A 17028-nucleotide genomic window follows, 5' to 3' on the forward strand; every position below is an offset into this window, starting at 1 on the left:
CACGCAGTATTCCAGGTGTGGCCTCACCAATACCTTATATAGCTGTAGTAAGACTTCCCTGCTTTTATACTCCATCCCCTTTGCAATAAAGGCCAAGGTACCATTGGCCTTCCTGATCACTTGCTGTACCTGCATACTATCCTTTTATGTTTCATGCACAAGTACCCCCAGGTCCCGCTGTACTGCGGCACTTTGCAATCTTTCTCCATTTAAATAATAACTTGCTCTTTGATTTTTTTCTGCCAAAGTGTATGATCTCACACTTTCCAACATTATACTTCATCTGCCAAGTTTTTACCCACTCACTTAGCCTGTTTATGTCCTTTTGCAGATTTTTTATGTCCTCCTCACACATTGCTTTTCCTCTCAGCTTTATATCATCAGCAAACGTGACTACGTTACATTCAGTCCCTTCTTCCAAGTCATTAATATAGATTGTAAATAATTGGGGTCCCAGCACTGATCCCTGCGGCACCCCACTAGTTACTGGTTGCCAACCAGAGAATGAACCATTTATCCCGACTCTCTATTCTCTGTTAGTTAGCCAATCCTCTATCCATGCTAATATATTACCCCCAATCCCGTGAACTTTTATCTTGTGCAGTAACCTTTTATGTGGCACCTTGTCAAATGCCTTCTGGAAGTCCAAATACACCACATCCATTGGTTCCCCTTTATCCACCCTGTTACATCCTCAAAGAATTCCAGCAAATTTGTCAAACATGACTTCCCCTTCATAAATCAATGATGACTCTGCCTGACTGAATTATGCTTTTCTAAATGTCCTGCTACTGTTTCTTTAATAATGGACTCCCAATGTCATGTATCTTACATTATTATATATAACTGTATCCTAACATGCTATACATGACTGTAATAAGATATGACCTGTAACCACCAGCATACTTTACCACCAGGGGTGCACTTTCAAGAGACAGGTATATAAGGACAGGTCTCAGGCAAGTGCAGCATTCTAGAGCTGTGAAATAAAGGTGCAGGTCCAGAGTCACCTTGACTTCACTTCACTATATGCCTCGTGTGAATCTGTACTGAGGTGACAGGACTTTACACCCAACATTTTCCCAACCACAGATGTTAGGCTAACTGGTCTATAGTTTCCTGCTTTTTGTCTGTCTCCTTTTTTAAATAAGGGCATTACATTTGCAGTATCCAATCTGCTGGGACCTCCCCAGAATCCAGGGAATTTTGGTCACTTACAACCAATGCATCCACAATCCCTGCCGCTACTTCTCTTAAGACCCTAGGTTGCAAGCCATCAGGTCCAGGGGATTTACCTGCCTTTAGTCCCATTATCTTACTGAGTACCACCTCCTTAGTGATTGTGATTGTGTTAAGTTCCTCCCCCCATAGCCTCTAGACTATCCACTGTCGGAATATTGTTAGTGTCCTCTACCGTAAAGACTGATATAAAATATTTGTTCAGAGTTTGTGCCATCTCCATGTTCCCCGTTACTAATTCCCTGGTCTCATCCTCTAAGGGACCAACATTTATTTGAGCCACCTTTTCCTTTTCATATTCCTATAGAAACTCTTGCTAGTTTACTTTCATAGTCTATCTTCTCTTTCTTAATCATTTTTTTAGTAATTCTTTGCTGGATTTTAAAAGCTTCCCAGTCTTCTGTCCTCCCAGTAGTTTTGGCCACTTTGTATGCCCTTGTTTTTAATTGGATACCGTCCTTTATTTCTTTAGTTAGCCACAGATGGCTATCTTTTCTCTTACACCCTTTCCTCCTCACTGGAATATATTTTTCTTGAGAGTTGTGAAATATCTCCTTGAATGTACACCACTGTTCATCAACTGTCCTACACTTAAATCTATTTTCCCAGTCCACTTTACCCAACTCTGCCCTCATACCTTCATAGTCTCCTTTATTTACCTTGTCTGTATTCGCAACCTCTTTAATCAGTGACTGGATTATTACTGATTAATCTGTTGACCTTTAGAGCAGTGGAAATCACATTTATATTTTATATTGCTGAATGATAAAAGATAAAAGCTTGTTCAAATGGCAATTTTTTGTGGACAAGCCTAGACATTTAGTATTGATACGTATTCAATAGAGACATCATGGGGGAGAAATTGGCCTCCTTTGCAAATCCCGTTAGTACCTCTGGGGGGCGATAATGGAGTGCTATCAGTTCTGCGACCAGGCGTGGCGAGAGTATCGACGCCCGCGAACATCTCTTGTAGGTTAACGACGACGGTAAACCCTAATGCCTTGATCTCCTGTGCCCTGGAGATCGTGATGTCATCTGCCTGCGCAGTGCCCCGGTAGCGCCTCGGATGCAAACTTCGGTTCCCCCCCTGCAACATTGCCGGGCGTCAACACTGGCAGCTGCAGGAGACGTTGTAAGGTAGGCCATCCGCTTGGGGAGCGGTATTTAAAGGGATTGCCGGTGTGGTAGGGGAAATTTTTTTATTCAGTCCTCGGGTCATTTAAAAAAAAATTCTTCTGCTGCGATTGATCAGCCTGTACTCTGTTAGTGCTTGGGGCTGATTGTCGTGGACTGCAGGTGCTGTCGGCGACTAGGGGATTCGATTTCTTGCAGAGCCTGCAGCAACGACCTTTCCCTTTAAGGAAGGGAAGAAGCCTCTGATCCCGGCAGCGCTGCCCAGGACACTGGGCAGCGCTCTGCCGCTACCGCCCCTCTTGCCTGGTTTAGCGCTCCAAGGGAAGTGGTAGCGCTTGATTTAGCGCTCCACGTCCCTCCTGGAGCGCTAAACCAGAAGTTCGCGACCACTAGAATTCGGTTGCCCCCGGCAATTCTTTTACGCTCCCGCAAAAGTTATCGCCCCAAACGGGGCACTACTCAATTTCTAGCCCCAAAAGCTTAGTTTGATCCTGTCTTTACCTAGATTCCCATATATTCACACTTCCAGTAGGGGTCACTGTATTGTCATCAGGAATAGGAACCTTGACCTAACAAAAGGGCACATAGGCCAATTGTAATGTCCATTTTGCTGCCTGAGCAGAGATCAATTAACTTAGCACAAAATGGAGATCAAACCTGGGACTATCTGTCTGTATAATACTGACTACTTTAACCAGCCAAACCATTGGGGGTCCTTGGAGTATAGTTCTTAATAGGATTTGACTTGTTGTTCAAAATACTGCATTTAAACAAGTTTGCAATCTGTACATCTGAAACAAGGACAGTGGCTCTTGGATCTTGGAAGTGCAGCCTTTTAAAATGCTGCATGTGTAAGATGAAATGTTATTTGAAATATTATTAAATATTATAAAGACTAATTAAAATAAAGGCAACTAAACAAAAATTGTTAATTTAATAGTATTCCAGACAATGAAAATATTTAAATGTGCACTGTTTAATATAGTCTCTTTAGCTAATATTATACATTGACAATAACTCTCAAATAACCTTGTGTAAGAATTCTGAGGTAAGGAGTGGATATTTTGCTTGTGCTTGAAGTAACTATGGTTGCGGTTTCAGGACTTTGACTTTAAGTGGCCAAAGCAGAATATTTTGGGGGTTTGATGAGCAAACTAGATGTTTGGATTATAATTTGTCGGTGGACTGCCTGAATAATGCTGAATATTTTTTAAATGATAATTTCTGTTTTAGCAATGCAAAATAAGAGTAATATCATTTGGCAATGGTGCCTGTAATATTCTAAAGGGGGGTCACAGTTTTGTGTTTAATGTAAATAGTGAATTTTCCACAAACTTTTTAAAACAAGATACCTGTTGCATGATTGCCTTTTGCGAGATGATAATCAAAAAATACAAAATTTGTTGATACTGTTTGATTAAAGGCTTTGGCACATTTAAAAAAAGATATGAGTGTAGGGCTACTTTTCCATCCATCTGGAGCCAAGAGCCAAGCAAATGGGCCAACTGCACCCATGTCACTAGCAATGTTGCATTGAACCATTATTTGTTGTATGAAAGTTGCTGGGGATTATTATCCACCTGATTTTCTGTCCATGTTGAGAAATACCTAGGCTCTACCTTGTGTTTTCTCAACAGCCATTGATCATTTAATGAGCTGGGGATTGTGGAGTGAACCTATGCCCAATCACTGCGGCAATTTAAAGGGCTGTGCGACCACGCTGTCTCCGAATCAGCGTTTAAAATGCATCCAACGTATTAAAAAATTTGTATGACTACTGGACAATAAATCTTATTAATTACTTGGATCACTTTAGTTGAATTGAGGTAATATTCAGAAGTACTTAAAGCTCGGAATAAAGAAGGAAGTCTGATCAGGAATATCCGCAATAATTTAATATTAAACAAATCATCTTTTTCAGTGTATTATACCACTGTTTTGACCATTTTGCTCTTTTCATATTGTGTTGACATTTTTTTTATTGTGTGTAAAGAATGCACAGACAGTAATTTGGGTGAAAAGATTAAGACATAGTTGACCTTGAGAAGTTTAAGTTAATTGCACATTTGCTTTTGCTTTAGAAGCACTTGAGAAAACTGCAATCTTGCTGGGGATATGAAAAGAATTGCAAACCAGAATACAGATTCAGCTATCCAGTGTGCACTGATGCTACTTCAGGCTGGTAAGACCTACAGCAATGGTAATAAAGGGCACAGTGTATAGATTTGGGATTACATTTCAGCTGAGTGAAGAATTCTGTATGTTTTGTACATATCAACTGAAGGAATAACTAGCCATCACTGATGTTACCTGTGCAGTTAAATTTAGAACACTATTTTACCTATCATTGCAGCAACTGATTCTCAAAAATAAGTTGTAATTTTCCAGTAAAAGCTTGGGGCATAATTTTAAGGTCATGGACTGGAAAATGTTCAGTCTAATCATTTGCAATAACCTTTAGTCAGGTTTTTATACTAAAAGATTATTACCCACTAACAGACAGGAGGGTAGTTAACATGTAATGGAGAATTTAAGCCATGAATATTAGAAAATGTGAAAGTCAGTAAGTACAAATGATTGTATAAACCCTCAATAGAAACTGTAATTTGTAGCTTTTTAAAAAATAAAAACTTTGTCATGAACCCTGAATTGGAACCTCAAAGTTTTGCCTTAAAGATAAATGATTTGTGAAATGTAACCAAATATTGTAATTGCTTCATAAACAATTAATTTGTGATCAATTTCATATAAAATCTGCTGCTGCTTTTGCTTTAGAAACACTTGAGAAAACTGCAATCTTGCTGGGGATATTAAAAGAATTACAAACCAGAATACAGATTCACCTATCCAATCTGCTAAGTAATGTTACAAATGTGTCCCAGCAAAACACAACTTTTAATTGAAGTGACTTTCCTATTAAAGGAGCTTTAATTGCATTGCATGGCAAAACCCAAGTCTTTTTTTTTATCTTGTAAGTATTGACGTAAATGTTATGGCATAATTGTTGAGTTTAATATTCAGAGATAGAACTAAAAGGGGTAATGTTAATCCCTAAAATCGTGTGGGAAGTAAAAATTTTAAACACGACCCCAACACGCCTTAAACATGCCCACTTCTGGTTTTAATGGAGGTGGACCAAGGGACGGGCGACCAATCTGCTCTCAGGAGGTGGGTCTGTTGTTGAAACCTTTTAAAGAGACTGCATGTCACCATTTTAACAAGGTTTCTATTTTTAACTCATGTTGGCCGGGTTTCCAGGCCTTGGGTAACTCATCACGAAAAAGGAGGCAAGGAGGGCTGGATCCATGAGGTAATCCCTTTACAGCACTGCTTGTGAGCCATGAGGAGCAGGAGTGTTTCCTCCAGATCCAACAACCTAACCCTCTTAAACCCTTCACCCCACAACCTCCACAAACTCCTCCTGACCCCTTCCACCCCCACCCCGTGTCATCTTCCCCAATTCCCTATGATCTGTCAGCTTCCCCCGCGATCACCGAACCCCCAACCAGGCTCTCCCCACTCCAGTGATCACCAATCCTCCCAACTATGTTCTATCCATGTCCTGCGTTCATCGATCCCCCACCCCCCCCCCCCCCTGCCCCATGATTACTTCCCCTCACCAGCACTAAACCTACCTGCTCCTCCACTGCACCCTTCAGCATCTGACAGGCAGCCAAGCCTGTCAACCAAGCCTGACAATCGGGCTGGCTTTCGAGCAGGAACCTGGGGAAAAAAAAACATACACGCCCAGGAGTTAAAACTCAACACCACAACTTCCCAATCATAACTCCTCCCCTGCACTCCAAAACCCCGTCCCAGTAACTATAGGGGCCATAATATTACAACCATTTGGGTCCACTGTTTGTTGTCGGAGTGATCCGCACTCCGCGATTAAAGGCACGATACCCAGTAGGCAGATCAACTTGACAGAGATTTTATTGGACTGCAGTCATGAGCGATACAAGCGAGCGATACATCTATCTACTTACCCTGCAGGAGATTCATCAAGGGCTAGGAGCTCACCAGTTGACGTTGTTCACCTGACAGAGTTTCATTACATATTCTTGAAACACACCTACTTGTACAGCTTCTTTGTCTGCAACTGTCACTTATACAGTCTCAGTAGATGCCACATGTTGGGTTTCGACACAAAACCGTGGGAACTAAGGGCCCAACTCTTATTCATACTTCTCAAGGCTATTGTTTGGCTGAGCTTATCCCTTTTCTCTCAGTAATTTTCCATTCTCCCTAGGCCTTAAGTGTAATTATAATAATGCTTAATTTGGTTCCTTCACAAATACGCTAGCTAATCCCAATCATGCTCAATACTTATGCCAAGCCATTTGTCCTGTCATGGTACTCTATTCTACAACTGCTGATGTACAATGTGCACCATTGTGTTATTTGAAATCCTCTGTTTTATATCTCCTCGAGTACGGTGTGTCCTTTGCAGGCATTAAAGCATTCATGATTGATTGATCTAGCTACCCATCTTTAAATTTTCTGCTTTAAAACATTTTCTCCCAGAGTACAGTACTACCCTCTGGGGTGCAGATCAAGCTAACCACCTCCTTAGTCAGGAATGTGGAATGGTACAGTCTGTGTATATTCCATCTCTACTGTTCCTTGATTGAACATCTTCCTATTCAGATAGCTACTTCACGTCTGCTTTTAATCAGTAAGAGGAGGGAAGGTTGTCTGAGTCATAGATCAGATTTCCAGGAACAGCAGAGGAGGAGCAGGGTCAGTGATGGCTTGAATGCCATAAAGTAACAAAATATAGGCCCCAAGTTTCCACACGATAAAAAACGGGAGTCCCTCCGAGCTGGGCACCCGTTTTTCGTGCCGAAAACGGCGCCGGAAAAAAAACGCGCGATTCTGGAGCGCCCTGCAGCTCCATGTCTGCTTGGACTGGCGCCCAGGGGGCGGAGTCTACCACTCGCGCCGATTTTGTAAGTGGGAGGGGGCGGGTACCATTTAAATTAGTTTTTTTCCTGCCGGCAACCCTGCGCATGCACGCGCAGTGTGAAGGAAACATTGGCCCTCGGCCATTTTTGTAGTTCTTTGTAGCTGTTTAATTTTTGAACATTTTTTAACAAAAGCACATTGCCATCAGCACATCAGCACTGAGGCTTCTTGCAGCAGTGAGAAGGTGCAGGAAGCCTCAGAAAGTTGAGGCAGCTGTTTCCCGACGGCCTCCCCCCCCTGCCGTCGGGAATGGCTGCTGAACTTGTGAGGCTTCCTGCAGCCTTCTCACTGTCTCCTTCCCCCCCCGCCCGCCATCTGGAACGGCTTCCTCCACCACCCCCCCCCCCCCCGGCGAGAACGAACGGCTTCCTCCTCCCCCCCCCCCCCCCTCGCGGGAACGGCTGCCTCAACTTGTGAGGCTTCCTGCAGCATTCTCCGTGGCTGAAGCACTTTCACACAGGTAGGAAGATGGTTTATTTAATCTTTTCTTTGCTTATAAATTTTTATTCAGGTTGGATTTATTTGTATAATATTTGTATAAGTATAAATAAGGATTTATTATAGAATTTAATGACTTCCCTTCTCCCCCCCCCCCCCCCCCCCCCCACCTCGTTCTGGACGCCTAATTTGTAACCTGCGCCTGATTTTTTTAATGTGTCGACAAGGTTTTTTCAGTTCTACAAAAATCTTCACTTGCTCCATTCTAAGTTAGTTTGGAGTATGTTTTCACTGTGGAAACTTTGAAATCAGGCGTCAGTGGCCGGACACGCCCCCTTTTGAAGAAAAAATTCTGTTCCAAAGTGAAACTGACTAGAACTGCAGAAAAAAAAATGTGGAGAATTGCGATTTCTAAGATAGTCCGTTCTCCACCAGTTGCTCCTAAAAATCAGGCGCAAATCATGTGGAAACTTGGGCCCATAGACTTACTAGTTTATTGCATGCCACCATCAGGGCAGCTATTTTCCAGGCTCTAACTCTCCCTGCTCCAGACTCTATTTCATAAGTCTGTCAACTTTATATATGAAGCACTCGTGGATGCTCTTAAATTACATTTAGCTCCAGATTTATTAAATCACTTGTGATTGGTAACATAATCTTATTCTGCTCTAAGTATCTGAGTGAAGTCTTGGGCAAACTTTATTTGAATTTCATTCTGGCTGTAGGTGTGGTTCATGCCATACTTGCCACTCACTAGCCCCCCTACTTTACCAGCTCTTCACCAAATACCACAAGCAACAAACTGATTGGACACACAATATTATTCCCATTTCCCACTTTACAATTCCAGGGAATTACCTACCCTAAACTTGGGAGAGAAAAAAAATGAACAAAAATCAGCTCCAAACTCAGAATTGTAATAAGTGCGCACACTACACAGAAAGCCTCACTGATGGCCATCCAGTTATTGGTCTACAAGTCACAGTCAGAAATAAAATAATCTAATTTATTGTGAGGAATTATTCTTATCCCGTCTCTTAGTTTTTTCTATCTTATTTATTTTTCTTCAATTGTTTTATTTTGTGTTGTGCCTCCATGTGCTGCTGGAACTGGCCACATGTGGGATAGAATTGCTGTCACTGAGCTAAACAGTGTGCAAGCAACAAAATAAATACAGTATACAATTACTAAAAGTTTAGTTTGCATCCACAGATCTTAGTGAATGGTTCTTTAGGACAGTGGGGTTAACTTTGAATTACTGTAGCAAACAGCCAGCAAAGACATGATGGGTGGAATGTTGTAAACTTCCATGGTTCTGTGGCTTCTATGAAGTTTTAACTGACATTTTTGTAAATTTGTAAGACACTAAAGAATGTCAGAAAATAACTTGTAACTGTAGTGGAACCAAAATATTATAGATTTCTGAGAAATTGTCCCAACCGGTCCGAACTGGTCACGCTGTTCCAAAATATACAGTACTTTATTATGCAACTGTGTGAATGTTAAAATGTGTATCTGTGTGTATATCACGTGCAATTTCACGTGCACTGAGATCCAAGTTAATTTTGGTTCTAATATAGGTGCAACGTCTGAATCCAGACTTCCGAAAACCAGAATTGTCGGAAAACCGAACATTTCGGTGGGCGGCGAGGTCCGAAATCTGGCAAAACCCGAAATCCGGCACGGATTCGGTCCCGAGGATTCCGGATTTCAGACTATTGATTTTCTTGTCTGAAATCCGAAAAACCCCCAAAACTAACACGGATTCAGTCCTGAGGATTTCAGACATTTTACTGTAGTGTGACATGTTCGTGTTCAAAGACTGCACCTTTCTCCTGAGTCCTTGGCATATCAAACCATGGAAACCAGGTGAAAGATGCCGTATATGTTCCTAGTATACATAAAACCCATCTTTGTTGTCATTCTGGTTATTGAACTGAAGAATGACCGTAAGATTTTAGGAACTTGATACTTGACCAGTAAATAGATGAATCGTCCACTAACTAGCCTTCCAGGGTTTCATTTTATATGTTTTGTAACAGGGCCAACACAATAGAAGCAGCACAGGAGATTTTCTGGAAGCAAGCTGACTTTGGTTATGTTAAAGAAATGCTTCATGAGATGAAAACACTGTGTGAACCAGTCAAACCAGTAAGATTTTGAAAACTACTTTTGATTTGCTTATTTTAAAGTTAACCTCAGACCTTTCTATTTGCTATATTATTTTCCAAACTTGATTTCTATGAAATACTGAGTCTTGATTTTAATCAGTTTTGACTAATTCTTTTCCTCTGGGATTTTATTTCAGGGAGATTCATCCCTAGCGTGCTCAAAATACACTCGCTATTGCAAAGCTACAAATCTCTACATTGATTTGAGAAACCCAAGAAGAAGCACAGATAGGTCTCTGATTTCAAATGTCTCATTTGTGGTAAACAGCAGACTCTTTATGTGAATGAGTATTCAGAATATACTTCATCCTATCAATGTAACAAGTTGATGCCCCAATTGCGATAGGATTTACATTCTGCATTTACACCTTTAGTGACACAATATAGATCTACAGAATCCAAAACAATCCCAACTATGTCAACTTCATGGCTTCCCACTCAAAAAATGATGGCCCAGAAAGTAGCCAACAAATTCCAGACTCTAGTGTGTGCTACGGTGACATTGGAGGAGTTGTTTGTACATATGTGACCAATATGGTCCTTATGGCTAAAGGGATCAAGGGGTATGGAGAAAAAGCAGGAAAGGGGTACTGAGGTGAATGATCAGCCATGATCTTATTGAATGGTGCAGGCTCAAAAGGCCGAATGGCCTATTCCTGCACCTATTTTCTATGTTTCTATGTTAACTTTGTCACTCCAAGTTCTTCTTTGATCCAAGTTGAGTATAAGATGGCCACGCATGTTTGGTGTTGCAGTTTCCTCCAGAACTAAAAACAACATGTATGTATCTGTATGTGCTGAGGTGCACCAAGTTTTAAGAAAGCAGCATTAGCCAATGTGCATAGCAAATAACTTGGCCTCTTGGCTCAGTAGATACTGGACTGGTAAACTTTACACAAGTTCTCAGTTAGACCACTGAAACTTTAAAAGGAATTTTCTGTCCTCTTCTGAAGACGCTGAATCTTTGGGCCCAAGTTTCGGCCTGAGTTGCTCCTGATTTTTTGGAACAACTGATGTAGAACGGAGTATCTTAGAAATTCAAATTCTCGGCATTTAGTTTGCTCCAGTTCTAGTCAGTTAGAACAGTTTCACTTTGGAACAGAATTTTCTTTTCAAAAGGGGGCGTGTCTGGCCACTTACGCCTGTTTTCAAAGTTTTGGCAGTGAAAACTTACTCCAAACTAACTTAGAATGGAGTAAGTGAAGATTTTTGTACGCTCGAAAAAACCTTGTCTACACTTTAGAAAATTAGGCGTAGGTTACAAATTAGGCGTAGGGAACGAGGTGGGGGGGGGGGAGGGAAGTCATTAAATTCTACAATCAATCCTTAGTTATACTTATACAAATATTATACAAATAAATCCAACCTGAATAAAAATTTATAAGCAAAGAAAAATTAAATAAACCATGTTCCTACCTGTGTGAAATAGCATCAGCCTTCGAGCTGCTGTGCTTCAGGCAGGCCTTTCATGTTGGAGACAGGCAGGGGTGTGGCGTCAGTGTCTCGACGGCAGCCCCAACAGCGGCAGCAAGCAGCCTTCGAGCTGAGCTGCTGTGCTGCAGGCAGGCCTACATTCTGTTAGTGGCTGGCCGGCAGCCGAAGGATCAGCACCGGAGACACACAGCTTTTCAAGGGGGTTGAGGCCATTCGGCCATGAGATAGGAGCGGCGTCAGTGGCTGGCCGGCAGCCGAAGGATCAACACCGGACGCACGCACCTTTTCAAGGGGGTTCAGGCCATTCGGCCATGGGATAGGAGCGGCGTCAGTGGCTCGACAGCAGCCGAGTCCTTTTAAAAATGGCCGAGTGCCAATGTTTGTTTGACACTGCGCGCACGCTCCAACGCGCACGCGCAGGGTTGCCGACACCACGTTGGCTCATTTAAATTGGACCCGCCCCCCACTACTTACAGAATCGGCGCGAGTGTTTGGCTCCGCCCCCCGCTTTGAAGAGCGCGCCGCGCCAAGCTGAGATCGAGCTCCGAGGAGCCGGAGAATGTCGAAGTTTTTTTCTAGCGCACTTTTAGGCCCGTCCAGCTCGGAGGTGCGCCGTTTTCGGCGGGGGCCGAAACTTGGGGCCTTTGTTGGGACAACATTCCATGGGTGATAGCAGCTGTCTGGAAGCTTCCCCAAGAAGGTTTAATTCTTTATATCTGATACCACCAGACAGTGCGTGCCACCAGACTATTTTATCATGGAGGACATCTCAGCTGAGCTTAATTTTCACTCATCTGACTCCCAGATGTGTCCCCTTTCCAACAGGGGTCACTAGTAGTAGTCAGGATAATATTTCTTTCTCCTCCCTTGCCCAGGTACACTGAGGCCAATTGTAGTTTCCCTGCTGTCATCGTGGCTGAAATTAGCTAACTCAGCACAGGTTGGGAATCAAACCTGGGACCTTCCCAGCCTTTTTAGATCAGTACCCCTTAGCCCCAGGCAGTGCTTGTACCACTGAGCTGTTGTAGAAGCTTCAAACCACTGGATTCAATGTAATGTTTTCTATTGTGAAGATTGAAGGCTAGCATGTCGTCATCTCACCTTACTGCATATTTTAGGGCACAAAATTGGTACCATTGGGCTCAGACGCCACTTAGCATTTTATGATCCTATTCTCAGCTGTCCATCTGGAGATTGTTGCGTAGAAGCATGTAGCTATGAAATTGTGATGCGATAGTAATGTGGCAAAACAAATAATAATCTTTTAGACACTGTTCATCATAACTAATCAGCAGAATCTGGGTTGTACAGGAGACTAAAGCTTCAGTATTAAGCCCCTCCACCTCCCCCCACCCCCAGGACGGGTGAGAGGAGGTCAGGGGTTAAACCCCAAAAAATGCAAAAAATTACCCAAACATAACACGTATGTGCCTGCCACCATTTTTACAGCAGCGGGTAGATCACCGTTGAATTTATCTGTCCCATATTGTCTTGTATTGTACTTTTAAATGTCATATTCAGTTGCCTCCTTTCAAGATTGAAAGCTCTTGGGCTAGAAATTCGATTCGAATTATAATAACATAGTAAAAGTTTCTACAGGTACATAAAAAGGAAAAGAGTAGCTAAAGTAAATGTTGGTCCCCTAGAGGATGAGACTAGGGAATTAATAATGGGGAATAGAGAAATGGCAGGGACGTTGAACAAATATTTTGTATCGATCTTCACGGTAGAAGACACTAAAAGCATCCCAGTAGTGGATAATCAAGGGGCTATAGGAAGGGAGGATCTTAATACAATCACTATCTCTAAAGAAGTAGTACTCAGTAAAATAATGGGACTAAAGGCGGACAAGTTCCCTGGACCTGATGGCTTACATCCTAGGATCTTAAAAGAAGTGGCTGCAGAGGTAGTGGATGCATTGCTTGTAATCTACCAAAATTCCCTGGATTCTGGGGCGGTCCCAATGGATTGGAAAACCGTAAATATAACGCCCCTATTTAAAAAAGGAGGCAGGAAACTATAGACCAGTTAGCCTAACATCTGTCGTTGGGAAAATGATGGAGTTCATTATTAAGGAAGCAGTAGCAGGACATTTGGAAAAGCATTATTCAATCAAGCAGAGTCAACATGGTCTTATGAAAAGGATATCATGTTTGACAAATTTGCTGAACTTCCTAGAGGATGTAACGAGCAGGGTGGATAAGGGGGAACCAGTAGATGTGGTGTATTTGGATTTCCAGAAGGCATTCGATAAGGTGCCACATAAGAGGTTACTGCACAAGATAAAAGCTCACGAGGTTGGGGGTAATATATTAGCATGGATAGAGGATTGGCTAACGAACAGAAAACAGAGAGTCGGGATAAATGGATCATTTTCCGATTGGCAAACAGTAACTAATGGGGTGCCACAGGGATCGGTGCTGGGGCCTCAACTATTTACAATCTATATTAATGACTTGGATGAAGGGACTGAGTGTAATGTTTCCAAGTTTGCCGATGATACAAAGATGGGTAGGAAAGCAAATTGTGAGGAGGACATACAAAATCTGCAAAGGGATATAGACAGGTTAAGTGAGTGGGCAAAAATTTGGCAGATGGAGTATAATGTGGGAAAATGTGAGCTTATCCACTTTGGCAGAAAAAATAGAAAAACAAATTATAATTTAAATGGAGAAAAATTGCAAAGTGCTGCAGTACAGAGGGACCTGGGGCTCCTTGTACAAAAAATTAGTATGGAGGTACAGCAAGTAATCAGGAAAGCAAATGGAATGCTGTCCTTTATTGCAAGGGGGATAGAGTATAAAAGCAGAGAAGTCCTACTACAACTGTACAGGGTATTGGTGAGGCCACACCAATGTGTACAGTTTTGGTCTCCGTATTTAAGGAAGGATATACTTGCATTGGAGGCTGTTCAGAGGAGGTTCACTAGGTTGATTCCGGAGATGGGGGATTGACTTATGAAGATAGATTGAGTAGGTTGGGCCTATACTCATTGGAGTTCAGTAGAATGAGAGATGATCTTATTGAAACATATAAGATAATGAGGGGGTTCGACAAAGTGGATGCAGGGAGAATATTTCCATTCATAGGGGAAAAGAAAAAGGGGACATAGGGCTCATATTTGGCCCTCCGTTTTTTTTGGCGCACTTGCCTGAGATGCGCCGACTTTCTGCTCCGAAAACGGCGCCAAAAATATAGCTCGGTATTCTCCCCGCTCTGTGGATTGTCCTAGGGCTTGGTGTGGCACGGCAAAAGCAGTGGGGGCAGAGCTACAGCCCTGCACCGAAAACAGTGCCGTAAGCTGTCCGCATGCACAGTTGAGCGTTCGCGCATGTGCAGTAGCTCCTCCTATGATTATGATGATGATGCCTACAGCATGGGACCCAACGCGCCCCGCCCCTATCCCGGGTCGAGTGGCCTGCCGCTGCCTTCCCGCACTGAGGGCTACAAAAACAGGTTTGTGGTGGGAAGAGTTTTGATCGGGGGGGGAGGGGGGGGAGAGGAGAGAGGTGGTGGAAGAGTTTTGATCGGGGGGGGGGGAGAAAGAATCTTCAAAAATTTTCCAGTACTTTAATATCTAGCTATCTTTACTAAAAATTCCCTATATGCAGTATCTTATTGCTCAGCCACTACTGCATAGAATGCTAAAGTATTACTAATTATCAGAGTCATACTACGCAATGCTGAACACCAAAATTTAAATTTACATTTTGACATGCTTTTTTTGTTAAGTCTGACATTTTAAATTTCTAAACCTAGTCAGGGCAGTTCTTTGGTGCTGCAGAAGTCAAAATCCAATGTGGTGTGATGCCGCGCACGAATCCATTAGGGGAGAGCGTTGGTGCTCTTGATCTATTATTTACAAAGAAAACCCTCCCCTTTGCTTAAGTGGCCGCTATACTTCAGTCTTCATTACAAGATTATTTTTATTCTTGTAAAAATCCCATACACAGTTTAATCAGGCTGATAGGACCTACACCCTGTCCAGTCTCACTGCTTGGGATTTAAAAAAAAAAATAGTATTCCTATCATAACACTGCCATTTGGAGGCTACCTGCGCTGATTTCTTAACTCTCTGCAAAGGTTTTCTGTGCGGCCACAAGTAGCCACATACGCTGGCCTAAGTTAGTTTGGAGCAACAATTAGCTGTCCAAACTGGCTTAAATGGCCAAAACAGGTGTAGATGGCTGGTAACGCCCCCTTTTGGAAAAAAACTAATCTTAAAAAAAATCTTAACTAACTCACTTACACAGGCTAAAACTTTGGCAGATGAAGTACAATGTCGGCAAGTGTGAGGTCATGCACTTTGGCAGAAAAAAAAATCAAAGAGCAAGTTATTATTTAAATGGAGAAAGATTGCAAAGTGCCGCAGTACAGCGGGACCTGGGGGTACTTTTGCATGAAACACAAAAGGATAGTATGCAGGTACAGCAAGTGATCAGGAAGGCCAATGGTATCTTGGCCTTTATTGCAAAGGGGATAGAGTATAAAAGCAGGGAAGTCTTGCTACAGCTATACAAGGTATTGGTGAGGCCACACCTGGAATACTGCGTGCAGTTTTGGTGTCCATATTTACGAAAGGATATACTTGCTTTGGAGGCAGTTCAGAGAAGGTTCACTAGATTGATTCCAGGGATGAGGGGATTGACTTATGAGGAAAGTTTGAGCCTCTACTCATTGGAATTCAGAAGAATGAGAAGTGATCTTATCGAAACATATAAGATTATGAGGGGGCTTGACAAGGTGGATGCAGAGAGGATTTTCCATTGATGGGGGAGACTAGAACTAGAGGGCACGATCTTAGAATAAGGGGCCGCCCATTTAAAACAGAGATGAGGAGAAATTTCTTCTCTGAGGATTGTAAATCTGTGGAATTCGCTGCCTCAGAGAGCTGTGGAAGCTGGGACATTGAATATATTTAAGACAGAAATATTTAAGTCAGTTTCTTAAAGGATAAGGGGTTATGGGGAGCAGGCGGGGAAGTGGAGCTGAGTCTATGATCAGATCAGACATGATCTTATTAAATGGCGGAGCAGGCTCGAGGGGCCGTATGGCCTACTCCTGCTCCTATTTCTTATGTTATTATGCTGGGGATGTTGGCCTGAGCATGAACACGGACGTTGGTGCACCTATCCTGCCAATGGATTTGCAGGAATTTGTGGAGGCAACGTTGGTGGTACTTCTCCAGTGTTTTGAGGTGCCTGCTGTACATAGTCCGTGTCCCTGAGCCATATAGGAGGATGGCTATCACTACTGCTCTGTAGACCATGAGCTTGGTGCCATGTTTGAGGTTCTGGTCTTCAAACACTCTTTTCCTCAGACGACCGAAGGCTGCACTGGCACACTGAAGGCAGTGTTGAACCTCGTTGTCTATATCTGCCCTTGTTGACAGTCGGCTCCCGAGACATGGAAAATTATCCACGTTGTCCAAGGCCTCGTTGTGGATTTTGATAACGGGGGTGGGGGGGCAGGTTGGTAGAGGACCTTTGCCTTACAGATGTTTAGTGTAAGGCCCATGCTATCGTACACCTTCGTGAAGGTGTTGGCGATGGCTTGGAGTTTGGCCTCCAAGTGTGCGCAGATGCAAGCGTCGACTGCGTACTGTAATTCGATGACGGAGGATGGGACGACCTTGGATCTGGCC

At 42.8% G+C, this 17028-nt stretch overlaps 1 protein-coding gene across 6 annotated transcripts in view; it reads left to right on the forward strand.

The window, feature by feature from the left end:
* The window catches only part of eogt (EGF domain-specific O-linked N-acetylglucosamine (GlcNAc) transferase), a 102417-nt gene that overhangs the window by 17710 nt on the left and 67679 nt on the right, over positions 1 to 17028 (forward strand). For 5 of the 6 annotated variants that reach the window (XM_070894659.1, XM_070894658.1, XM_070894656.1 and 2 more), the window contains exons 4-6: positions 4455 to 4555; positions 9822 to 9930; positions 10088 to 10182. In XM_070894659.1, coding sequence (XP_070750760.1) covers positions 4455 to 4555; positions 9822 to 9930; positions 10088 to 10182 — 305 coding nt within the window. The remainder of the gene's footprint in view (positions 1 to 4454; positions 4556 to 9821; positions 9931 to 10087; positions 10183 to 17028) is intronic. The other variant, XM_070894660.1, reaches the window with a different exon arrangement.

The sequence above is a fragment of the Pristiophorus japonicus genome, chromosome 12 (genome assembly GCF_044704955.1).
Source record: "Pristiophorus japonicus isolate sPriJap1 chromosome 12, sPriJap1.hap1, whole genome shotgun sequence".
Lineage (NCBI taxonomy): Eukaryota > Metazoa > Chordata > Chondrichthyes > Pristiophoridae > Pristiophorus > Pristiophorus japonicus.